This window comes from Mauremys reevesii, linkage group 27 (assembly GCF_016161935.1).
Source record: "Mauremys reevesii isolate NIE-2019 linkage group 27, ASM1616193v1, whole genome shotgun sequence".
Lineage (NCBI taxonomy): Eukaryota > Metazoa > Chordata > Testudines > Geoemydidae > Mauremys > Mauremys reevesii.
This window is the reverse complement of record NC_052649.1, coordinates 3,906,265-3,932,267: the sequence shown is the minus strand read 5'-3', so window position 1 is coordinate 3,932,267 and position 26,003 is coordinate 3,906,265. Positions and strand designations below refer to the sequence as shown.

At 44.5% G+C, this 26,003-nt stretch overlaps 2 protein-coding genes across 12 annotated transcripts in view; one reads left to right on the top strand and one right to left on the bottom strand.

Annotated features, from left to right (window-relative positions):
- Positions 1 to 1,541: 1,541 nt before the first annotated feature.
- On the bottom strand, positions 1,542 to 23,865 carry LOC120392293 (pro-glucagon-like). Of its 11 annotated transcripts, none has more exons than XM_039516999.1 (8): positions 19,273 to 19,812; positions 16,681 to 16,817; positions 10,975 to 11,074; positions 6,137 to 6,227; positions 5,325 to 5,471; positions 4,865 to 4,996; positions 3,256 to 3,348; positions 1,542 to 1,691 (listed from the first exon to the last, which is right to left on the bottom strand). In XM_039516999.1, the coding sequence occupies exons 2-8, from the start codon at positions 16,681 to 16,683 to the stop codon at positions 1,682 to 1,684; spliced, it is 576 nt and encodes a 191-aa protein (XP_039372933.1). In that variant the 5' UTR covers positions 16,684 to 16,817; positions 19,273 to 19,812; the 3' UTR covers positions 1,542 to 1,681. The 11 variants fall into 11 exon arrangements, with proteins under 11 accessions (XP_039372933.1, XP_039372932.1, XP_039372942.1 ...); XM_039516998.1 differs by lacking the exon at positions 19,273 to 19,812 and adding an exon at positions 17,059 to 17,212; XM_039517008.1 differs by lacking the exon at positions 19,273 to 19,812 and adding an exon at positions 16,486 to 16,552 and having other exon boundaries at positions 6,137 to 6,289; positions 10,975 to 11,107; positions 16,681 to 17,211.
- IGF2BP1 (insulin like growth factor 2 mRNA binding protein 1) overlaps positions 20,604 to 26,003 on the top strand; it is a 60,805-nt gene continuing 55,405 nt past the window's right edge. Inside the window, exon 1 of the mRNA XM_039516995.1 lies at positions 20,604 to 20,695. Within this exon, the coding sequence (XP_039372929.1) occupies positions 20,625 to 20,695 (71 nt within the window). The 5' untranslated portion in view covers positions 20,604 to 20,624. The remainder of the gene's footprint in view (positions 20,696 to 26,003) is intronic.

The window sequence follows — 26,003 nt, the reverse complement described above, 5'->3', positions numbered from 1 at the left end:
TCGACCCCCCACCCCCAGTGTAGACCAGGCCTTAGAGACTAACAAATGTATTTGAGCATAAGCTTTTGTGGGCTTACAACCCACTTCATCGGATGCATAGACTGGAACATACAGCAAGAAGATATGTATATACACAGAGAACATGAAACAATGGTGAGTATTACTATACACACTATAAGGAGAGTGATCAGTTAAGGTGAGCCATGATCCTGCTGATAATAACTGATCACTCTCCTTATAGTGTGCATAGTAACACCCATTGTTTCATGTTCTCTGTGTGTATATATATATATATCTTCCTGCTGTATTTTCCACTGCATGCATCCGATGAAGTGGGCTGTAGCCCATGAAAGCTTATGCTCAAATAAATTTGTTAGTCTCTAAGGTGCCACAAGCACTCTTGTTCTTTTTTCACCTCTGAAAGGTTGCCGACCCCTGCCCTAGATCACTCTATGCCTGTAGCAGGCCATTTATGAACAGGTTTTTAGTAAAGGTCAGTGCCCACAGTCAGGGCTTGACTTGCAGAAGAGTTCAGCCTGCTGAGCACTTCTGAAAATCAGGCCCTTATTCAGGTGCCTAAATGGGAGCTGGGCCTTTAAAAACCTGGCGTTTAACCGGTCTGTGTCACAATTTGCCCATCTGTAAAATGAGGATAAAATTAAGAAATGTTCCTAAAGTGCTTAGAGATCCTAGGACACAGTGTTGTGTTCTTTTACTATCGCCCTGTAAAAGGGCGTGCCTGCCCTGTGACGTCCCCTTCTGGCCAAGTGTGGCTCTGCAGCACCTTTCTTGCCTCAGTTTCCCCACAAGTTAGGGTTTCCCCATTAGAATTACACCAGGATGATCCATGCTGATGATCAACCTGGGTTTCTTTACTGGGACAAAGTCACCTTCTCACTCCCACAGACAGGAGGATTCACCTTGTTCTAAACCCCAATGTCCAGAGACAATAGTGGTCTCTCCTTCTCCTTTCAATTTCTCCAGTTCAACAACCCCACTCTTCCTCGAACCATCTTAAATCAAAGCTTAGACATCCCACTGCCCCCTCACCAGGTGCTCTCTCATCAGGCTTTCCCTCTAGAGATAATCTTCTTCTTTAAGCATGGTCTGCACCCTGACACCTTTCCACAGATGGTGTCTTTTCAGGGCTTTCTTTCTGGAGACGAGCTTCTGCTTTAGCACAGGACTCTGGGTGTCTCTTACTAGACTCACCTTCTTCCTTTTCTCCTCTTTGTTTTTGTGTCTCCTCCCTATATAAGGCCCAGGGGCCATCCCTTAGACCCAATTGGGCAGAAGGTAACCAATCACTGGTACCCTGGACCTCACTCACTCTTAAAGGGACCACTGGTAGGGTTGCCAGTGTTGCTTGGATATATTCCTGGAGGTTTCATCACATGACATAATCTTAAATTCAAGATTAATCTTTACTTCCTGGAGACTCCAGGTCAATCCTGGAGGGTTGGCAATCCTCCCAGTCACCCTGTCATATTTCCATTCATTAAAAAAAATAATAATCTCAGTCTCATTTCAGCGTCAGACTACCTTCTTTATTGTTTACAGTAGCAAAGAGCACAATATGCACAGAGGGGGAATATTGAGCTAAGTGGCTACAAAATCCTTCTTCATTCTTAGCACGTCCGTTGTTAGAGTGCATAGACAGCTCCTCTGGAGAGTCTTGGGGCTACTGAGTCCTGGGAAAAGAGATAATTGGGAGAAGGAACAATGTTATGTGTTGCTATATTCAAGCCAGGCTGGATCAGATCCAAAATCTGTCCACTACAGTGGCCAGCAGCAGATGCTTCAGAGGAAGGTGCAAGAACCCCACAGTAGGCAGATATGTGATAATCTGTCCCCCACCCTCCAGGTCTCATCCTGGTCTCTAATAGAGATCGGCTTAAACCCTGATGCACAAGGCTTAATATCCCTTCTGAAAATTGTCATAATTAATTATGACATAGATGTATATCAAGAATGTGCACCAAAGTGTCCAATCTGTCTTTGAATCTTCTTAAATTCCTGGCCTCAACACCTTCCTGGGACAGTAAGTTCCACCGTTTAATCATACGTTGTGTGACAACATATTTCCTTCAATCAGTTTTTATTTCCCACCTTTTAATTTAATCAAATGCCAGCTTGTTCTTGTGTTATGAGACTGTGAGAACAGAAATTCCTGATCTTCCTTCTCTAGACCAGTGGTTCTCAAAGCCGGTCTGCCGCTTGTCCAGGGAAAGCCCCTGGTGGGCTGGGCCAGTTTGTTTACTTGCCGCATCTGCAGGTCCGGATGATCGTGGCTCCCACTGGCCGCGGTTTGCCGTTCCAGGCCAATGGGGGCTGCGGGAAGGGTGGCCAGCACATCCCTCAGCCTGCGCCACTTTAAAAGACTGTGATTTTTGGAAAAGAGACAACTAAGGTGGGACATGACAGAGACCTACAAAATCATGAATGGGATGGAGAAAGTGAATAGGGGAGTGTTATTTACTCCCTCACAACACAAGAACTGGGCTCACCCAATGAAATTAGTGGGCAGCACATTTAAAGCAAACAAAAGGACATAATTCTTCACACAATACACAGTTAACCTGTGGAACTCCTTGCCAGGGGATGTTGTGAAGGCCAAAAGTATAACTGGGTTAAAAAAAAAAGAATTAAATAAGTTCATAGAGGATAGGTCCCTCAATGGCTATTAGCTAAGGTGTTCAGGGCTGCAACCCTATGCTGTGGGTGTCCTAGGCCTCTGACTGTCAGATGCTGAGATTGGACAACAGGGGATGGATCACTTGATAATTGCCCTGGTCTGTTCATTCCCTCTGAAACCTCTGGCATTGGCCACTGTGAGAAGACAGGATACTGGGCTTGATGGACCATTGGTGTGATCCAGTCTGACTGTTCTCATGTATGTTATGTTATTATTACAGTGGGATGAAGACATTATTTCTGAGCTGTGCCTAGGGTTTCCAGACAACAAGTGTGAAAAATCAGGACAGGGGTGGGGGGTAATAGGAGCCTATACAAGAAAAAGACCCAAAAATTGGGACTGTCCCTATAAAATCGAGACATCTGGTCACCCGAGCTGTGCCTCCTGAGCTGTGCCAGCACAGCTAATGATCTGGCCTGAACATTATCTGAAGAAATCTAAAGTCTGTCACCAAAGCAGCCCAGCACCTTTATGCAGCTATTTGTACAGTGGGAGGGAGAGGGGATGGGAACTGAAGCGAAGCATTAAAAAAAACAAGACTAGGAAGAACAGCCACTCACGTTGGTCTACAGAGATCAGCAGACATCAGCCACGCCAATAGCTCCTGGCTCAGAACGTCTTTCGAGGGATCAGATTCTTTGGGAGCAGTAAGACTGCAACAAATGTAAATCAGAGGAACAGAGATAATCCAGTTTCATTTGATAATGATCCACGAATACAAATCTCCCCCCAGGACCGGCAGCTTTGTGTTTTCCTTCCCTTACAAATATAGTCACTCACTTCAATGCTATTGGAAGATGTTTGATTGCCAGCTCTGGAGACTGGAGTCCTACACTGGACAGAGACAGGATGGGGCATCGGCAGAGCAAGCTTCCTTCACTCTGCCCCCTGCCAATATTCCTTCTCCGCTTCAAAGTCTTGTCTTCACTAGAAGATTTGCTCATGCAATTCAGGTTGCCCAGCAGAGAGGTTTGAAGGTGAGAATTTTTGCAAAGGTAGCAGTGCCAATGTCAAAGAGAACTTGCTTTGCCAGACCGCTGGACAGACTGGACAGTGATTAGCTTATCAGAGGGCAACGCCGAGGGAATTTCACTCTGCAAATAAATTAGAGTTGGACCCCGTGGATCTGAATGGGAAAGTTTAGAGCCCGATTCAAATTTTGCAGCTCAGGGTCTTGTCTAAATTCATCTGCTGTCTGGATCTAACTGCTCAAGGACTCCCCAGTGAGGGGCACGCGTTTCCCTCCTCTCTGCATCTCGCAGTGCTCTGTATTATCCTTTACTAAATGTATCACTCCACACTCTTGCCCTCTGAAACCACAACATGGTTTTCCCTCCGTCTTCCCCCTGCGTTGAGGAACCTCCCAAATAAATCTCTGCCTCCTGATCTGGACCAAAACCTAGGTAATCCTGCATGGATCCAGTCTTGTCCCTCAAGATGCCGCTTGGAGTCCTGGTTATTGCAGCAGGCAAGACAAACTCCCTTAGGTCATTTGCTCCTTAATAGAAACCCTCATGCTGCTGTCTGAGCATCCCAGCAAAACGATAAGCAGTGACAGGCAGTTTAAATTAAAGGGCATTTTGGTCTTAATAACCAGGCTCTCTTGTGCAAAATAAAAGCTTCAGTGAGGAAGGCAGAATGAAGAGGACATCTCAATGGCTGGGGGGCGTTCCTGCTGACTAACCAGGAAGGAAACGTGAGTGACTTAACCCCCTTTCCGACATGACAAACCCTTCAGACAGAGTCGTTAATGTGGCACTGATCGTCCGTCGGGCTGAGCTCACTCCTCTTTGCAGTTCTGGGGTGCACGGTGACCAGTGTGTTTGTGGGGGAGGGGTATTCTACAAACTCTCTGACACCCCCACGCCTGTTCCTAAACCTTCTGCCATGCATAAAAGTGAAGGCCATGAATGGAATAAATGGACAGTTGTATTTGGAATTCACCAGGGATACACTTCGTTTTCCAACAGAATTTGTTGTTGTGAGTCATGTTGCTACCAGCGTTCCGATGAAAGATCAGAAATGCCAAATTTCAACTATCTCTAATTCTTAGCAAAGCTTTGTAATCTGAAAGTGTTCCTTCAAATCACTTGGCCGCTGGGGATCCCGTCCTGCCATGGGGATACTAGTCCACAAGCAAATAGCTCTCCAGTCACAGAACTAACTCACCTCTGTTTTCTTTTGTTTTTTAGAAGCCAGACTAAAAAGTCCTGAGCCCCTTGGGAGGCCAGCTCCAAACCTTGACCACTGACAGCTGACAGCTGGGGTTCAGCTTCCCTCTTGGATGGATCGATGGCGTTACTGGAAAGGCAAAATTAAAAGAGGACTTCACCTTGGGATTCCACCAGAGTGTGCTAACATGCTTCCCTTGCGTGATTTCTGACCCCCTCTCCCTCCCCATGCCATCTACCAGCAGCACTGGAGGCCAAGGAGGAAGCCTCAGATAGCAGAGGGGAGATTTGCTGTGCTGTGTCTCCCCCCATGGAACAGAAGCATTTCCTGGAGTTCAAGCACCTGCATCATTGCTGCTGTCATGCAAGAAAAATATTCCGGGCTCTGCACTCTCCATACGCCTCAGTGTGGCCGCCGACAGCCTGAAATTTGGACAACGGCAACACTAAAGACTCACTCGCTTTTCTTCTCTCTTCTGGCCAACAGCCACTCCACAAAGTTCTTCTTGAGCATGTTATCCATGGTCCGGCTGTAATCGCTGGCCAGGATGGCCTCGGAGTAGCGTCGCTGTACGGCTCTGGCGCCGGGACTCTTCGGGTTGGCACTGAGAATGCAGGAGATGCACAGAGCGAGTCATGGCCAGGCAGAGTGAAAATGTTGCAAAGGCCCCCCTGCTTCTAGCTCAAGGCGAATGCCCCGTTTAAGGATGGTGGTTAGTGACATTTCATGACCAGCTGCAATATCTCTAATGCCATGACAGGGCCCCCAGGGCCTGCCCAAATTAATGAAGTACACCAGGGCCGGATCCTCCTTTCCCAGCTTTCCATTCCATCCCCTAGGATACAAGTAACTCCTGTTGATTTCAGTGTGAGTCACTTGTGTCCTATGGGGGAGCGAGTTTACAGTGGGGGGAGGAGTTATATCATATGTCCATTTTGTATAATTGCCTGTGGCTTCAACAGCTTCAAAACATGAGAGCCTTCCAAGCCTGTCAGCCCTGAGGAATTAGCCAGCCTCGTTTATATCTAGCTCATTTGCATGAGAAGTTTGCAGCTGGGGACTCAGGAGTTCTTGGCTCCCATCCCCGTGCTCAGGGCACTTGGCTGACAAATCTCCCTCATACCTGATCATCTCTAAAAGCAACTCTTCCTCTCCGCTCACCTCTCAGTGCTCTGAGAGACACCACGTGAGATCCAGCTAAGGATCTGACCCAGTGCCCAGTGAAATCACTGGGAGGTCTAAAGTGCACAGAAAATGTTCGTGGCTTACCTGAAGTCATTCTCCTCCGTCAGGACAAGGCTCAGAGAGACCATGAGCAGAGCAAGAACTTTCAAGGACGTCATTTTCCTGGCTTGTTTCTCTGAAGGAAGACGGAAAGCACTGGCAATACAGATGACCAACAAGGCCAGACGACCAAGTGATCTGCTAACAGGAAAGCAAGCTGAGGGAGACGTGTGTAATTTGCGTGTGTGACTGTAATGCATGAATCTGACCCCTCTGCTTGGAACAGCCGCTTCTCTCCTGAACACAAAGCGACTTCCCCACACACCATTCCCAAGGCCCTTCCCTGCCACTTTACGGTTTTATATCGGAATCATCAATACATGGGACACTGTAAATTCCTTGAGGCAATTAACTAATTAATCTAATTAACATTTAGATTGACCTAGCTACATTTCTCAGGCGTGTGAAATAGTCACACTTGTGAGCAATACAGCCATGCTGACCTAACCTCCCAGCGTAGACACCAGGACAACCCATCCATAGACCAAACTACCACCCTTTGGGCAGGGCTGCCCGGGGGGGGGGGCAAGTGGAGCAATTTGCCCCAGGCCCCCATGAGAGTCTTTCGGGGTCCCTGGAGCGGGGTCCTTTACTTGCTCCGGGGGTCCCGGAAAACTCTCCCGGGGCCTGGGCCCCCGGAGCTTCTTCTGCTCCAGGTCTTCTGCGGCAATTCGGCGGCAGGGGGGGGGGTGTCTTTCCACTCCGGGACCTGCGGCCGAAGTGCCCCAAAGACCCACGGCGGGGGGTCCTTCCGCCCTGGGACCCACCGCCGAAGTGCCGGGTCCCCTGCCCTCGGGGAGGTGGAGTTCCTACAACAACAGAAAAACCTGCCCATTGCTGTAGCCTGCAACGACGCTACAGGGTTATAACGGCATAGCCAAGGTGCCGGAGCTATGCTGCCCCCTATGTAGTCCCCATAGCATAGACAAACCCAAAGACCCTATCTTCCTCCACGTTTGCGAATATCCCTACACTGCTTTAGGCGCTGCTCCAAAGCCCAGTGAAATCGGTGGGAGTCTTTCCATTGACTTCAATAGCTTCAGATTAGGACCTTACATAATAAATGGTAATAATATGGCAGCTTGATAGGAAGATTATTCTGTGTAACATTTCTGCAGGATTTATGAGCCCAATCTAATTTCTATTTAGATGAATGGGCCTTTTTCCAGTCAGTTGGATAGGATTTTGAATTAAGATATAAGCCAAAATCCATTGACGTTAATGGAGAGGCTCCTGTTCATTTGAAAACACTTTGGATCAGTCCCCAAGAAGTTATGGTCTTTGAGCTGTCACTGGTCCATGTGGTTTTTTTTCCAGATTTAAGTTCAAAACTCACTGGGCATTTGACTGCTTTGAATTAAGATCTCAGCTCTGCAAATGCTTTTCATAGAATATCAGGGTTGGAAGGGACCTCAGGAGGTCATCTAGTCCAACCCCCTGCTCAAAGCAAGACCAATCCCCAACTAAATTCCCAAGTCCCTAAATGGCCCCCTCAAGGATTGAACTCACAACCCTGGGTTTAGCAGGCCAATGCTCAAACCACTGAGCTATCCCCCCCCTCAAAAATATTGTCTTGTCTTTTCATTGTATTTATAGCAAAACACATTGAAAACATGCATTTTGTTGTTCGGCATCTCACTCTCTTTTACAGATATTTTGGAAAATGTGCTGCAGTGCTGAGTTTTAATATTATTAACACCAATAAAAAAAAGATTATATATCAGCATTTAGGTGTCCAGTCCTGCAAATACACCTCTACCCCGATATAACGCGACCCGATATAACACGAATTCAGATATAACACGGTAAAGCAGTGCTCCAGGGGGGCGGGCTGCAAGCAAGTTCAATATAACGCGGTTTCACCCATAACATGGTAAGATTTTGGGGCTCCCGAGGACAGCATTATAGCGGGGTAGAGGTGCACTTTTATATGAGAGTAACTTTAGTCACATCAGTAAAGTTACTTATATTCTTAAATATTTCCAAGATCAGTCCCTTAATTATGATTTACAGAAATTGTGAAAATTTTAGATGCCGTTTAATGAATGACACATTTTTCACTTCTGGAAAAACAGGACATTTAAAAAATATTTGTGCAGCCCTTTTATTAAGTGAAAACTAATCAGATGGATAGTGGTTAAATCAAAGGTATAGTGGTTAAATCAAATATATCAAAAATCAAATGACTCAAGATCACATTATAGTGGTTAAATCAAAGGGATAGTGTTTACATCAAATGTATCAAGGTCAAATGAGTCAAGAATCCAATGTTTCATGTTTAAATCAAATGTATAGCGAAACAACCACCTTAAAATGTTTATATCTAAAACAACAGAAGACAAATGTTTGCAGAATGTGCTCATGAATTACAAAAAGAAGCTACATGAAATGCAAAGTTGAACAGTATTTGATTAATTTTGAATTTTAAAAGGCATCAAGCTTAAATAATTGGTGGTGTTCCTTTTTTCAAATGCTTTTTGTTACATATATGAAAATAGTTAATCTGTGGAAGAACATTGTTTTACTTAAAAGGTAATTTTTGGTCAAGCTGGAATAGAGGTGGAATTGTACCATGTATGAAAGAGAAGGAAAACATGTCATAAAACATTCCCAGATTATGTTACGTTTACCCGAGCAAGGGGGGAAAAGGTTTAAACTGTTAAGAGATTTTATGAAAATCAGAGCTGAGTTAGCACAATAATGTGATGATGTTTTTAACGATATTGCAGGATTGGGGTTCTGGTATGAAATTCTGAATCCAAATCGCTCCCACGCTATCAGCCACCGCGTACGGCATAAAAAAGGCTCTGCCATCCCCCTCCATCATGCTGTTTGCCAGCATCGCTACCTTGTTGTGTCACTATAACTTAACTTGTTTATGAGCTTAGGCAGTTGGCCTGTCCCTCCACTCCCAACCTGAAGGGCAAGTGGTCTGCTTTTCGTCTGGCCTCTACCCTTTGACCTATCCAGCTTGGGTGGCCCTGCCAGGAGTTAAAACTCCCACCAACATACCTCCCGGGGTCACCGGAACACACAAGCCTTCCCACCGTGCCAAGATGCTAGAGGAAGGATCTTTGCCTCCCCCACACCTATCAGCCACTATATGCTATCCTGATGGTATACGGGGAGAATTCCCCCAGAACAAGCATTGTATTGCAAGCAAGCATGCGGACCAAGGGGCTCCAGTGGATATCGTGTACTTAGATTTTCAGAAAGCTTTTGACAAGGTCCCTCACCAAAGGCTCTTACACAAAGGAAGCTGCCACGGGATAAGAGGGAAGGTTCTTTCATGGATTGGTAACTGGTTAAAAGATAAGAAACAAAGGGTAGGAATAAATGGTCCCTTTTCAGAATGGAGAGAGGTAAACAGAGGTGTCCCCCCGGGAATCTGTTCTGGGACCAGTCCTATTCAACATATTCATAAATGATCTGGCAAAGGCAGTAAACAGCGAGGTGGCAAAATTTGCAGATGATTCAAAATTACTAAAGATAGTTAAAACCCAGGGAGACTGCGAAGAGCTACAAAAGGATCTCTCAAAGCTGGGTGACTGGGCAACAAAATGGCAGATTGCCTTTCTCAACATTAAATTTAAAGTAATGCACATTGGAAAGCATAATCCCAACTATACATATAAAATGATGGGGTCTTAATTAGCTGTTACCACTCAGGAAAGAGATCTTGGAGTCACTGTGGATCGTTCCCTGAAAACATCCACTCAATGTGCAGCGGCAGTCAAAAAAGGGAACAGAATGCTGGGAATAATTAAGAAAGGGATAGAAAATAGGACAGAAAATCTCATGTTGCCTCTGTATAAATCCATGGTATGCCCACATCTTGAATACTGCGTGCAGATCTGATTGTTTCGTCTCAGAAAAAGATATATTGGAATTGGAAAAGGTTCAGAAAAGGGCAACAAAAATGATTAGGCATATGGAACGGCTTCTGTATGAGGAGAGATTAATAAGACTAGGACTTTTTAGCTTGGAAAAGAGATGGCTGAGAGGAGATAAGATTCAGGTCTATAAAATCATGACTGGTTTAGAGAAAGTAGATAAGGAAGTGTTGTCTACTCCATCTCATAACACAAGAACTAGGGGTCACCAAATGAAATGAATAGGCAGCAGGTTTAAAACAAATGAAAGGAAGTATTTCTTCACACAATGCACAGTCAATCTGCGGAACTCCTTGCCAGGAGATTTTTAACCACTAGTGAGCTACGGTTCTAAGGGAGGATATGAAAGTGGTCTATAAAATCATGAATAGCGTGGAAAAAGTGAATAAGGAAGTGTTAGTTACCCTTTCCCACAGTACAGAAACCTGGGGTCACCCAATGAAATTAATAGGCAGCAGGTTTAATACGAACAAGAGGAAATACGTTTTAACACAACATACAATTAATCTGTGGAACTCATTGCCATGGGATGTTGGGATGGCCAAAGGTATAGTTGGTTAAAAAAAGAACTAGATAAGTGCATGGAGGATAGATCCATCAATGGCAATTAGCTAAAATGATCAGAGATACACCACCATACTTAAGGTGACCCTAAACCTCTCATTGCCAGAAGCTGGGAGAGGAAGACGGGGGTGGATCACTCCAAAATTGTCCTGTTCTGCACACTCTCTCTGAAGCTCTGTTACTGGCCACTGTCAGAGATAGGATAGTAGGCTAGATGGACCATTGATCTGACCAGTAAGGCAGCTCTCACATTCCTACTTTTTACACCTCCTTCTGCCTGAGAATGTCAAAGCCCTTTGCTGCCATCACACTATTATTTTAGAGAAGAGATTACAAAAATAAAGAGATTGGATTTTAGCTTCTTACCTTCCTGGTCCTCCGATGTAGCAATTAGGACTCCAGCAGATTCAGGTCTCAACTTAGGACCTTCAGCCCCTTTATATACACCAGGTGTGATGAACCAATTCTATTTCCATGAAATAAACAGGAAACCAGCCAGCTAATTAAAACAAATCAAAGCCACTTAGATCAGCTACATTAGGTCCATTGACCTACAGAGCAGGAAAATACCCTTTTAAAATATGTTTACATTAATGGCAATTAAGCATGGCTGTATGACAAAATTAAGAACTAGCGCACGTTATGGGCGTAATAGACATGGCATAAACCATGTTGGCCCAGAACTGAACTCCACATGGTGCCTCCTTTCAGATCCAGTTTCGTAGGGCGTGATAAAGTGGGGCAATGTTACTTAATTCCCCTCACTTCCTCTACCAAATGCAAATGGCAGCTGTTAATCAGTCCAGAGGCTGATTCTCTTTTCATTTACATTGGTATAAAGCAGGAGTCACTGCACTAAAGCCAGCGGCTCCAATTCTGGCTCCCCCACTATGGCCCCATTATGCTTCTCTGATAGAATCCCTGGGGAATTCACCTGGCATGGGGGGGGTTCCTGCTTCAGCCTAGAGGTGTTGTAGGCTGCCTTACTCTGCTTTCCTGTGCAGCCCTGGATACTGGGGTGTGCCCAGGGGTGAGAGGGATTGGATCAGGGGAGGACAGAGGCATGGTAGTAGGGCTCTGGACCAGGGCTGCCCAGAGGGGGGGCAAGTGGGGCAATTTACCCCAGACCCCAAGCCCCACAGGGGCCCCCCATGAGAATATAGTATTCTATAGTATTGCAACTTTTTTTTTAATGGAAGGGGCCCCGAAAATTGCTTTGCCCCAGGCTCCCTGAATCTTCTGGGCAGCCCTGCTCTGGACTGCAGTTATTCTGGACTGCAGAGCAGCTCGTAGGCAATTATACATGACCTGCATAACTTAGAGCTGCCCCTGGGGACGCTGAGGTGGGCAGGCTCTTAACCGTGCTAGAATTCAGGGAGCACAAAGCGGGGGAGGTAAAGCCACCTTTTCCCTCTCTCTCCAGTGCTGCATCAGCGGTGAGGTGCAGCACAGAATCTGACCCAATGGAGTTATACCAGTATAAAAGGGGTGTATGTGAAAAGAACATAGGACGTGGGGTGCTGAAAGCCATTGAACCAAACTCTAAACCCTGTATATGATGAAACCCACTTCAAACCACGGGGTGTGGCAGCCCCCCTAGCAGGCCTAGTTTCAGCACCTATGCTGGAAGGACCTCTTGGACCAGCACGTTCAATCTCCTGTTATCACCGTCAACTTCATCATATAATTCCATTCGTAAATTTATCAAATAAGAACCAGCGTGTTTCATAGAATCATAGAAATGTAGGGCTGGAAGGGACCTCGAGAAGTCATCCAATGCAGCCCCCTGCACTGAGGCAGGACCAAGTAAACCTAGACGAGCCCTGAGATGGGTTTGTCCAACCGGTTCTTAAAAACCTCTTGTGAATTCCACAACCTCCCTTGGAAGCCTGTTCCAGAGCTTGACTACTCGTATCGTTAGAAAGTTTTCCCTAACATCTAACCTAAATCTCCCTGGCTGCAGGTTAAGCCCATTACTTCTTATCCTACCTTCAGTGGACATGGAGAACAATTGATCACTGTCCTCTTTGTAACAGCCCTTAACATATTTGAAAACTGTTCCCTGGTCCCGTCCCCCCCCCCCAGTCTTCTTTTCTCAAGACTAAACAAGTCCAGGTTTTTTAACCTTTCCTCCTAAATCAGGTTTTCTAAACTTTTGATCATTTTTGTTGCTCTCCTCCAGACTCTCTCCAGTTTGTCCACGTCTTTCCTAAAGTGCGGCATCCACAACGGGACACAATACTACAGCTGAGGCCTCACCAGTGCAGAGTAGAGCACAACAATTACCTCCTGGGTCTTACATATGATGCTTCTGTTACTACACAATTGCATCATGTTGTTGACTCATATGTAGTTTCTGATCCACTATAACCCCCAAAAAGAAGAGGAGGACTTGTGGCACCTTAGAGACTAACAAATTTATTTCAGCATAAGCTTTCGTGGGCTACGGCCCACTTCATCGGATGCATGCTGTAGCCCACGAAAGCTTATGCTCAAATAAATTTGTTAGTCTCTAAGGTGCCACAAGTATTCCCGTTCTTTTTGTGGATACAGACTAACACGGCTGCTACTCTATAACCCCCAGTTCCTTTTCAGCAGTACAATCACCTAGCCAGTTATTCCCCCTAGTGTAGGTGTGCATATGATTTTTCCTTCCAAAGTGAAGTACTTTGCACAAATATCAGAGGGGGAGCCGTGTTAGTCTGGATCTGTAAAAGCAGCCAAGACTCCTGTGGCACCTTATAGACTAACATGTATTGGAGCATGAGCTTTCATGGGTGAATTCCCACTTCGTCGTATTCACCCACGAAAGCTCATGCTGCAAAACGTCTGTTAGTCTATAAGGTGCCACAGGATTCTTTGCTACTTTGAACAAACCTTTATTGAATTTCATCTAAATTGATTTTGGACCAATTCTCCAATTTGTCAAGGTAATTTTTAATTCTAGTCCTGTCTTCCAAAGTGCTCACAAACCCTCCCAGCTTGGTATCATCTGCAAAATTTATAAATATACTCTCCACTCCATTTTCCAAATCATTAACGAAAATATTTAACAGTACTAGACCCAAGACTGGCTCCTACAGGACCCCACAAGATAATCCCTCCCAGTTTGCTGTCAAACCATTGATAATTATTCTGAGCACAGTCTTTCAGTCAGTTGTGCATCCACTTTATAGCAATTTAATCTAGACTATGTTTCCCTAGTTATAGTCTGACGTTGCTGACTATTGTGACTTGTCAAGTTATCTACTGCTGTGTCTATCTGTCTATCTGGCACATGTACCAGTAATAGTGCTGCCGGGTTTGCAGCTGGTACTCCAGGTTCCCCCTATTACTGGGGTCAGATTGGGGGGGAAGGGGAAAGGTGGAGGCCCTTTTCCGTGCTCTGCCCACAAAATAATATGCCCATGGTCTTGGGCCTGGCCCCTTCTTGATTGAGGGGAAAAAAGGAGGGAGGGGGGAGTTGGTATCTCTGAAACTCCACCCACTTGTGGCATCAAAAAGAGGCATGCCTCAGAGCAACTTATGCAGGTCTATGACTCTCCCTCACCTTTCTTAGGGCTTGGGTGTAGACAGCCACAAATCTTAAGGCTGCAAGCGCTGAGAGGTGTGAATGACCTCATTCATCTCAGTGAGATGTTAACTCCCATGCCCACTGATGATAATGTAAATGTCAGCATTGTCAAATATTTCATTCCATAGGCCTGGTCTATACATTTTACTGATATATTTATACCTGGACAATGTCTTGCATGGACATGGTTAAACTGTACAGGAAGGGGAATAAGCTATACTGGTATCAGGCACTTTCACATTGTATGACTGCATCCACACTGGGAGCTGCACTGGTATAACTATATTGGTAAAAAATCGCCCTGACCAATCAAAAAAGGTTATTCTGGTACAAGAATGTGTGTTGACCAGACCTATAAAATGAAATAGTTAACAGTGTTGATATTTAAATGATCTTTACTGGGCATCTGCATTAACATCTACACTGGAGCCTGAGGTGTAACTTCCGGCTAGCGAGCTAAAAATAGCAGCCATGGCTGCAAGGGCAGTGGGAGGGGCTAGCCGCCCTGAGAACATACCTAGGGTTTAAGAGGATGGCCAACCTGTCCCACTGCTTGTGCCATGGTGGTTACGCTGTTATTTTTAGCATGTTAGCTCCATCACAGCTAGTGCGGCTATGTCTACCTAAACTGGAACTTACATGTTTCAGCTCCAGTGCAGACAAATCCTGAGATGAATGGGGTGTTTCACACCTCTTGGAGTTGTTGTTCCAGGCTCTCTGCACACGCAGCAACACATCCATTACATTTGGGTCAAGTTTTCTGGTTTTCTTAGCAACCATCACAGCTAGAGATTCAGGCCAGGTCTATGCTCAAAAGTTAAGTCGACCTAGCTACGTCACTCAGGGGTGTGAAAAATCCACACCTCCTGAGCAAGGTAGTTAAGCTTAAGCTGACGTAACCCCAAGGTAGACAGCGCTAGTTCAAGAGAAAAATCCTTCTGTCAACCTGGCTAGCACCTCTCAGGGTGGTGGAATTAAATACATTGACGGGAGAACCCCTTCTGTGCCTGTAGTGAGTGTCTACACTGAAGTGCTACAGTGGAGCAGCTGCAGCTGTGCTGCTGTAGTGTTTCAAGTGTAGACAAGCTCTCAGATCTTGTCTACACTAGAAAGGGTTTGCTACTAATGCTGTGCCAGCTACCCTCTCCCTGCACCATAGAGATACAGTTTATATCAGCAACAGAATGCTTTTGTCCATACAGTTTATACCAGTTCCATGAATGAAATAAGCTATCCTGACAGAAGGACATGGTGTCTGCATCTACACTAGGGCTTTTGCCGGTATAAAAATGTCATTAAAAATAAAATAAAAAAAATCACACCCCCGAAAGCAAAATCACTGTCCTGGCAAAAGTTTCAAGTGAAGGCCTTCATTTTCCTTTTAAATCAAACAGATTCTGGAATACAAGCCAGTAGCTTCAGAGAGGTGCTGAATATATAGCATATAGGTGTGTGCCAGCTATTTCAAAGCCCCGCTATCCCATTCCTTAACTAGGTGGGTACAGATGGACGGATCTGAAATGGAGAGATCATAACATGGTAACGACTGAAGCCATTTCGTTAACCGCATGGCAGCAGGGTAAGAAACACAATCTCATTTTGCACTGCCCTTTTTCATATGCCTTATTAAAGCTTGTAACCACTACATCACACTACACCCTTGTTCCAGCATGCCTGGCAATTTCATAGTGTACCATACGGACCCTTGCAGTTGCCTTTTGGGCTAGTGAAGCATTGGAAGTGGTTGAGACTAAGAAAAATCAGTGCTCTCCACCATGAGACAGGAACCTTGGGTTCTCTTCCTGGGTCTGCCACCAACTTGATGTTTGAGCCCTGCCTCAGTTTCCCCATCTGCCTATCTCAGAAAGGTGCTGAGATTTTATTCTTTAGTGTTTGAGATCCTTAGGTAGAATGTGTGAGAGGAGGGGAAATTATTCATTAACCAAATAGTAACAGCTTTTAATCTGGCCTGGATTAGAACCAATGACCTAGAGCTTAAGAACCTCATATGGTCCATTATGCCTCCAGCTGCTACCTTAATGTCCTTGTAATAATGATGCAATATAAGAGTGCTAAATAACTACAAATAACCAATTTGCGCTCTGAGTGTGGTTGCTAATCAATAAGCTGGAATAGTATATCCCAATGTCTTTATTATATGTATTCTGAGTACTGAACTCCCAGTCAACTCTGATATCTTGTTTCTCCAAAGTGCAACACATTTGTTTTCCCTTCATTAAGTTCCTCTGTAGGATGTGGAGTTAATAGGGTGAAATAAAAATCCAGCAACATTAAATACTGACCGGCTGTTCTGAGTGAGGGTGATTTCAGTGCATTCACCTGGGAGCCCGTTTGAACTGCTGCTTTGCTCTGAAATTAAAGAATGGAACCTGCGTTGCCTGCATTTAATTTTGTTTCCCCAACTATCCACGGTTTAATAATGCTAATGGGTGATCTTTGTGTACTAATTCAGGCCAATAACGAAAGCACGTACTTACCATTAACTAATCTGCGGTACAAGATTGCCTGTCAGTCTCAATATTCGGTATGCTCTAACAGTAATCACAGTCTGCACCTCTGTAGCACCTTTCAGCTGAGGATTTCAAAGCATCTGAAATAATTAATTAGCCAAACCCTGCAAAGTAGATACATACAAAAGGAAGTACTGGAGTGGGACTCAGTGGAGACGTTGGCTGAATTCCCTGCTTTGCCACACACTCGTTGTGATTCTGGGCAGTGGGCAAGTCACCCATCTTCACTGCATGGTTAACCTGGGCTCTTATCTGGGTTTTAGCCCAACCCTCTCTCCCCTCCACACAGAAAACCCTCCGAGCTGGAACCCGTCTTCTTTGCAGATAGGACACTGGCTAAATCACCTGCTGATAGTCCTCCCGAAGAAGGAATAAAGTTCCCCTGCAACTGACACAATAGCCAGGGAAAGAATCCTCGAGTGTCTCAGCGCACAGGCTCTGGGACACACAGAGGTGAGTGCAGAAGCAATGAGGACACGGTGACACAGGTAAGGCTTGCAGTGGGCATGCTCAGATCTGGGCTTGGCTACCCCAGGTATAAGGCAAATGCCTGGGGTCACTGGGCCACTTTTTTAGAAGAGCTCAGCAAATGAGCCCCAGCTGGCTTGGGAGGCCTCCCACCACCTGAGTGGCCAAATGGCCTGTATTTTCGCCCGGCTGGTCACACTTAAAAATTGTGTCTGGCCAGGCAAAAATACCGACCATTTTACCCCAGGAAGATGTGTATCTTACTTGGCTTGTGCTTATAAGCATGATATCCTACCTTGTGATCCAGCCGGTCTGACTTCTGGATAACAGCCTGACTGCAACCCAGAAAACCATCTCTGGGGAGGGATCGCTCAGTGGTTTGAGCATCAGCCTGCTAAACCCAGGGTTGTGAATTCAATCCTTAGGGATTTGGGGCAAAATCAGTACTTGGTCCTGCTAGTGAAGGCAGGGGGCTGGACTCAATGACCTTTCAGGGTCCCTTCCAGCTCTATGAGATAGGTATATCTCCATATATATTAGGCTGCCTGTTCTAAAGTATCTGAGCAGCAGCTTCCAAGCTCCGATAAAACTCCTGTACAGATGGGGCCAGCAACTCATTACCTTTGTCTGTCTACTGGCAAAATCTTCCTTGGCTTTGGCCTTGCCTGCACCTGGACGCTGCCATCTCTCTCTTTCACTGTAACATGGGATGTTGGGCCAGAGCTGGTGAAACAGCCGCTGAGTTAGGGCATTGTCCTAGGGCAATTTAATACGGCCAGCTGTCTTCAGCTGGGGTTTACACCTCTGACGGATAATGCACTGAAATACTTGGTTGTATTGCTGGGAATCTGCAGGCTTCACAACCCTCCCAAGCAAGAACCCCAGCTGGGAAGTGCCCCACAGCTCCTTCCTCCCTGTTCTCAGGTGAGCCTGCAGAACAGAGGCCCTGCTAAGAGCGCACACTTGCTATACACCCTTTGGAGCTCAGCGAGAGCAGCCGTTCCATCTCCTCGTTCCTGGTTTCCACGGCAATAAGAAGATAGCCCTCCTTGCCAACAGCAGCGCAGGCCCCGTCTACACTAGGCAAAAAGATGTTGCCAAAAGCCCAGCGCTTCGGTTGCCTTGTGCTAGAAACTCCTTTGCACGGCCTCACACAGCCCTCACCGCAGGCATCTCACCAGCAGCAGTCGGACCATTTGGTTGGGATGAGGCTTTTAGCTCTGGTCTCGCTCAACCGGTGCAGCCTCTGTTGGTTTCTCTGCAGCATACACAGGAAGCCGTGAGAACCGCAGCTGCCCCAGTTCTCCATGTTCCCCGTAACCCTAACCCACCATGCGTCGCTTCACGACTGGAGGTGACTCCAATGCCCCCCGTCTCAGGAGCAAAGCTGACTTATGGGAAATGGGGTTCAGGAGCCCCAGCATGCACTGGGACAAGCCCGGCTGTGTGGGATGCACCCAATGGTATCATCAGAAACAACACGGCACTGAAGCATCGCACGGGCAAGTGAGATGAGCATCGTATGCTTTCAGGACTTTTGCAATGGGCTTCCTTGCTTTGTGTGGACCCATCCATTGTGTCGGAAGAGACCATGCAGAGGCCCCTTGCTAACTTCCTAACTGCCTGATCATCCCCAACCCCTTGAAATCCACACTTAGAGGGGCCCTTCTACATGCTGATTTTATCCTTTCCTAATGGGGCTAACCACCTCTACACTATCATCCTTCCATGGGTCCAGGGATCTACACATGGGGGCTAATCAAGCCTGCCCTGAAGGCAATGGAAAGATCCCCATTGACTTAGGTGGATGCTGGCTCGAGGCTGTGGGGAGTAGATGGGTGGGGGTGGAATCTGGCAGTAGGAGCATTAAACCTGCACGCTCCAACCAATGCTGCCTCCACCCAAAGAATCTCAATTCTGTGCCAGGCCACACAGATTTCAGTCGTTACGTACTTTCAGTGAGAAAACTACTTCATGCTGTGGGGTGAGCCCACATTCCTGGTCATGTCAAAGTATGACCGATCCCATTTACAATGCACCTGTGGCTTGTAGTAACTAGAGGCTCCACCTCAGACCTGGTCGCATCCTTACCCAAGCCTTGCTGTTTGTAAAGGAGAAGGGATTGGAGGCATGGGAATCTCAGGGTCCAGTTCTCTCCCCCTGCCTAAGACACAAGTAAACCTGGAAGTCAATGGGTCCTGTCAGTTAATTTGCAGAGGATGAAACCCCAGGGCAGGTTTTCCTTCCCACACTTCCTACTGTGTCTTGGCAGGTGCGTTGTCTAGTGTCATCTTCTGTGTCAGCCCTTGAGTTTATACGACCTAAACCCCTTCAGTGGAGCGTTGTCCGTCCCCCTTAGTAAAGCTGATAAATCTGCTACAGTCTTGGCTAGCAAAGGCGAGTCTTTTAGATCAGGCAGCAGAGGGTTATGCTTTAAGATCCAGAGCCCCCAGATTTGATCCCACCAAGGAGTGTGTCATTACATCTCTCCTGCCAATACAGTTCCAGATCCCTGTGGTGGTATTTGCCAGCCTCAGCATCCTAAACCTGTCGCGTGCCTTTAAAATCACCCCCCAAAAAAATCAAACTTCTCTGAATTCAGAATCAAGTGAGATTCAGATCATGCTCCCGGGGAATCTCTCAACTGAAGAACACTGCTTCAGCCTCTGTGCTGGATCTTAAACTGCATTCCTGCCCTGGCTTGCTGAGCTCACAGATGGTCAATTAAGCAGTTTTCCTTACAGAGGTGAAACACCTGATATGTCATTAAGCAGTGACATTCCCTGTTAATTGCAAATAAGCCCTAGAATCTGTTAGGGTTTCCAGAGGTTGTTCTTGACCAACTATACTCACCTATTTGGCTGCTCCAGATCCTTCCTTGCTGAAAATTCAACCACAATCAGCAAGATATTTTGCCAAATCCAAAAAACTGGAGTACAACACAGAAAAGGACAAAGGCTTCCTTATACTCCCCCATCTGTCTCTCTGTATCCAGCTCTTAGATTGCAAGCTCTCTGGGGCAGGGGGCATCTTTTTGTTCTGTTTTTGTACAGCCCCTAGCACAAGGGGGTCCTGATCCATGACGACGGCTGCTGGGCTCTATAGTGATACGAAGAAAGAAAGAAAAACTAAAGGCTAAATAAATGCAAAGGAAAAAAAAGTATATTTTTACATCAAGTTTGCTACCTTAATGTAAAAATCTTAGTGGAGACAAAACCCTGTCGTTTTTAGCTCAGTGTGTCTAGCTGATGATGAAGTATACCCCAGATAGTGGGATAGGGTTCACCTGGACTAGTGCCATCAAGGTAAAATCAACCTGTGACTTGTCTCCATTAAGATGTTGTTTATTAGCTGGAATGAAACAGTGAATTGAGCTGGAGAGATTAGAGCCATGGGAGCTTCAGGTAACAAGGGGAAAGAATCGGTCCTGATGAAGTGTGTTCATGGCAGGGGGAGGAAATGAACAGCACAGTTATACCAGGAAGGAGTTGGACCAAGCAGCCACTGCAGTAAAGTGAGCTTTCTACTATCTTTACTTCACTTTTTCTGTGGGCAAGTATTACTGTTGCCACAAGAAAGGTGTGTAGGGCTGGGACTGAAGGGTTGGTCTAGGGAGAGATCTCTAATTTATGAAGTGATCCACAATGTAAACTGGTGCTTGAGGGCCCCATGCCATGAGAGGCAATGATTTTGTGCATGATTAATTAGCTTTAGACAAAAGTCAAATGGCATTAGGCAGCAAGCAACTAATTTCTCTATGTTACAGAGAGTTTACAAAGGTGCGGGGGCTGGGGGACATTTGAAGCTAGAGGTCTCTCCATTCAGTAGAGGATTTGAATTATGACTTGAAAATACAGGGCCAGATTCTGAATTCATTTAGTAGTGTAAATCTGGAACAGGGGCATTAGCTTCTGAATGAGTGAGGTCAGGACCTGATCTCACAGATCATACATTTGTCTTTTAAAAAGCAAACTCCATCAGGATCTTATAGAGATATTCACTGTGAGGACAACATTTCATTTGTTTTGTAACCACTGAGGGGGATTTGAGCTTTAAAGAGATCACCGCCTCCTTGAGGTAAGGTCAATGGGAGTCCAGCAGGGGCAGAATTCATCCTCCTAAATGCTTTATGAGCTCTGTAAATTTTGCTTATTCACTGTATCAAACCCCAATCTTTTCATCACTCATTCAAGCGGGGGGGGGAAAGCCCCTAGAACTACCAATGCATTTTTTCACATCAACTGTGGAGGGGGGAGAGAGAGAGAGACCACAACTTGTTGGTTAGAATATTCTGCTGTAAAACATAGTAACCTGTTAATTTGGGGGAAAATTTATAGGGAATGTGGAATCTTTTCCCAGTAGCTCTTGAAATACAGTTACAGGTCTTTCCCCAACCTACTTAAGATGCCAAATTTAAAGTTTTCTACTAAAGCAAAGAAGGAGGGGGGCTTGCAAAACCAAAGCTGAACAAAAGCATTTTCATGATACATGTAAATGAAAATGGTGTTTTGTTTTCCTTAAATGACAACCTTTCTTTGAAAGTTTGTAAACCCAAACACAGCATCACGTTGTTTTAATCCTGGAGAGCCAGAAACTGAAACTGACTAGAGACAAACCTGAAACTGACCAGTGGAGACTGCATCAAATGCAAAAACAGTAAACAAACAGTGATGAAGAGAAATATAGATTTTAAAAAACTCCATCTTTAAGTTTTAACAATTCGAGCTGGTGTTAGTAACAAAGGTAAGGGAACTTTTTCAGATGTGATTTGGTTTTTGAGTCAAAGCCCCTTTCAGTGTTTGCTTTGGTTTTGACTGAAGCACCTACAAGTTTATGAGATGTTCAGATCCCCAGGGCAGCTGCAACTGTAACCATTTCCATCTTAAAACCACTAGTTTTCTTTGATGCAGACTTGTTTCCATGTTTAAATCTCACACATATTCCTGATTTAAGTGTCCTTTCACAGAAGGAAAGTACATTTCTGATCTTTTACCCCTGTGTTTTGACAAAAAATTACTTAAATGAACAGATTTTAGTTAAAAATGTTGAGCGACTCAGAGGCTATTAATAGGCTAATTCAGACCTTCATCTGGTGTAAAAGCAAACTGCTAATTTAATACAAACAAATCTGTCAGAAATAGCTATCATCAACTGAATCTTCTGAGAAGAGAGCTTCTTTTCCCTCTCAGGAATATTTTCTGAACAAAATATAGTTTAAATTGTGATTCCATTTACAGTAAAATGAAATACTTCACAATTATAGTGGTCCTTACTTCTTTTGTCTTGAGTTCTCACTTACATATTCTACAGGCTCTTGCTTTATATTCAGATCAAGCCAGAGATTTGTTATATAATTGAAATGGTTAATTACAATTAAATGAAAAATAAAACCACTATTTCTTCTTGCTTTATATACAGTACTGAGTATTTTATTTAAAGCTCTCAGCACACATTTGTTTGGCGCTAGTAATGATACACTTTCAAACTGATTCTAAATTTAGACTTTTCAAGGTTTTGTGTTTTTTTTTTAATTCAAATGTAATGTTGTATAAATAAGCTTTTGTTACTGCACAAGCAATTAGAGAAATAAATTGATGAAAGGTTCACATGAGAATTTGTAGAGAACTATTTGCATTTAACTTGTTCTTGTTTGCTACTGATAGACCAAAAAGAATTTATTGGTGTTAATCTGAAATAGAAAATAGAAGACTGTGTGCTTTTTCATAGTAATCCCACATTTCAATGAAATGTCATGCACATTTTTTCCAAAATACTTGCAACATTCCATACCAAGAAACTTTCCTAAACATCTAAGGAAAAATAATTGTTATACTATACTTGCAGACAAACTTTTAAAACTCCATAAGAACAATTTTTTTGCCTAAGCAAAAGATGCCAGAATAAAAAGAGAACAAATGCTAAAAATCAGAATACATTTATGAAGACAAACTTTAAGCTGATGTTAAAAAAAAAAATGTACAGAAGCTTCCATTCTACATAGTGCCTCAACAATATACAAAAAATACAACTGTCTGAAGTGACTTTAAAAAGAAATACAATCATGTTTAGGGAAATATTTAAGAAAAACAACACATTTATAAAACTGGCAGTGTTCTTAAACTGCAGGAAAACTGTTGCTTAAGACATTCATTTTATAAAGCCTTCTTTACTGGGTTTTTGTTGCAATTAGTAGGAACATTTAAATTGCCATGAGAAAATTTGTCTCATAGTAGATTGGTTTACCAAAAGTATATTTTTTCCCCACATTCAGCTGAGACATGGAAGTTTGACATTGTATGATACTATCTTCTTGAAGTGAATGAATGCAAGTCTATTTTCCCCAAGCAGATCAATGATTTAGCCTCCTCTTCTGTTTGCATTCCCTAAATACCTTGCATCTGGAATGCTCCACCAAGGGGAAGTCCTTTGACTGATATTCTTTCTTGTTTCAGATCTAAATTAAAGACTTCCCTCTTTGTTTGGGTTGTTTTTAGGAGAGGCTCCCTTGATTTCGTTATTTTAAAGGGTAATGTTACATGGGGTCGGTCCTCTGGAAATTAATAAACTACAACAAAAGTATTTTGGTCAAGTTTTGAAAAAGATCTGAACTAAGTAGTGGTCAAAACAACTCATTTATTTTACCTGACTGCATTTATCTCAGACACATTTCAGTGTGAGGTTGCAGAATTTTCAGATCAGTTGCAAAGAAGAAGTTTTGAAGGACTTATTCTCTGCCCTAGCAAGTTTCTTTACAAAATTCACTGCTCTGTTCTTTTCACCTGTAAATTTCAAGCTTGAATTACAAACTGAATGCCTTAATAACATGCATATGGCCACAGCAGTTCCCCTGTAAAGAGTCCTCTGGTGAATTTAGTTTGGCTCTTTTAAAAGAGGGAATAAGCAATGCAGCTGGAAGGGAGGAAACAAACTTTATCCTGATCAGCAGTATACACATTTTTTAAAAGAAAGGATCTCCGATCTAAACAAACTGGTTTAGATGAAGTGGAGGTGAAACATCGTTTTTTAAAAAATTCTAAGACAAAAAGTAATTCACAAGTCATTTTTTATTAAGCTCCTAGGTATCTGTGGCATATAATTCACACATTCTCTTGGATATACAAGTAAATTACATGCAGGAGATAACTTCATATCTTGGAGTGATTCAAAGTTTGTTTACTACCAACCTTTGCATGCAAACCCTCATCAAAGCAATTTTTAATATAAATACTATTTTAAAAACTAAAATCAAATAAGTTAAAGATGGAAATGTATTTCTAGAGAATAACCAAATTAAGTAGCATATATTAGTAGGGCATGTATCGTTCAATTAGTGTCCAAAAAAACCCTCCAAAACCAAAGTAAGCAGTTTAAAGAAATGGTTACCAAAAGAAAAGAAACTGGGAAGTATTTTTTATATACCAAAGTTTCTGGGCGATTATCAATGCAGATATGATGCCGATAATAATCCTTAAACAAGGATTTTCCAGATGAGTTTTACTTGATGGATTGAAATAACTGAAATGCTATGCACATGTTACTAAACTGCTTTTGAAACCTAACATTAACATAATGAAATACGTTGCACACACACACCCCCCCCCCAAATAAAACACGTGTTGGTAAATGTTATTAGGATCTGTTTAAAGACAATAAAAGGGGAGAGCCTGGTGTATACTCTTATTGGGAGTTTATAAATCAGTTGTTGCCTGTCCGGAATGTGTTCATAACAAATCAGAAAAGGGCAGAGGATATTTTTTGCTTTATTGTCTGTTTCAGAAACAGTGGATCTTATTGGGATTTAAAAAAAAAAAAAGTCTGGCTAATGGTTAAGGATGAGTATCGAACTCCACAGTTCAGGCAGCAGTTGTTGTTGACGCGTAGCATTTCAAACCCAAACGCACCACACACTCCAAACACGAACAACCTGCAGCTGGAGCGCTTATCCCCAAGCTTGCAAAGGAATCGGTTCATGCCACCCGGTTAGAAACACTCATCCGCGCCACTTAGCTGGCGGAGTCCAAAGATGCAAGACGCACATGCCTCCCTCTCTGCAACCACCAGCCACCCGCTTCGCTCCGCACCGGGGTTTTTGCACCGAGGGGTGGCACGTTTAGAAAAAAAAGATCCCATCCAGCAAAGGGACTGGCCACCAGCGCGTTGCCTTTTTTGGGGCTAACTGCTTTTGCGGCGGCACCTCTTCTTCCTTGGGAAGCTGGAAGGAGATTGTAAATTCTCCCTTTCCGCGGCTTCCTTCCTCTCCCGGTGTTTTACTGACGGGGCTGGCCTCAGCCCAGGCTATTGTAGGAACTGAAAGAGATCGACCCCCATCTTGGTGACTTAACTTCCAAGATCATGGACTCTTTAGCTGACCCCCTCCTCCCCCAGACAATGAAGGGAACTCCACTCCCAGGAGGCAGCTGCCAAGAACCTTCCCCACTCAGCATCGGAACGCGCGTGGGAGCCCCCGCAAGGGGGGGACCTACACGTGACGTTTGCCACGAGGGGGTGGGTGTGAAGCGGAAGCATTTTGTACGGATGCTTAAGGCGGAGGGGGGGGGGTTGTTGTTTTCACAGCGATCAGCTACTACACACCGGCTTCCACTCCATTCATGAAATCTAACCTCAGCGCCTGGGGAAGGAATGAACACAACTGGGCTCTCTTCACACCCCCACCTCTCTTTTGTGGGGGTGGGAGGAATGATTTCGGCTGTTGCTATTTTAAACCGCTCCTAAAAATAAAGTCTGCAAAGAAGAAAGGCTGAGACTAGGGCAAGCTGGAAAGCGGCGGGGGGGGGGGCGGGGAGGGTGTGTGTGTGTGTCTA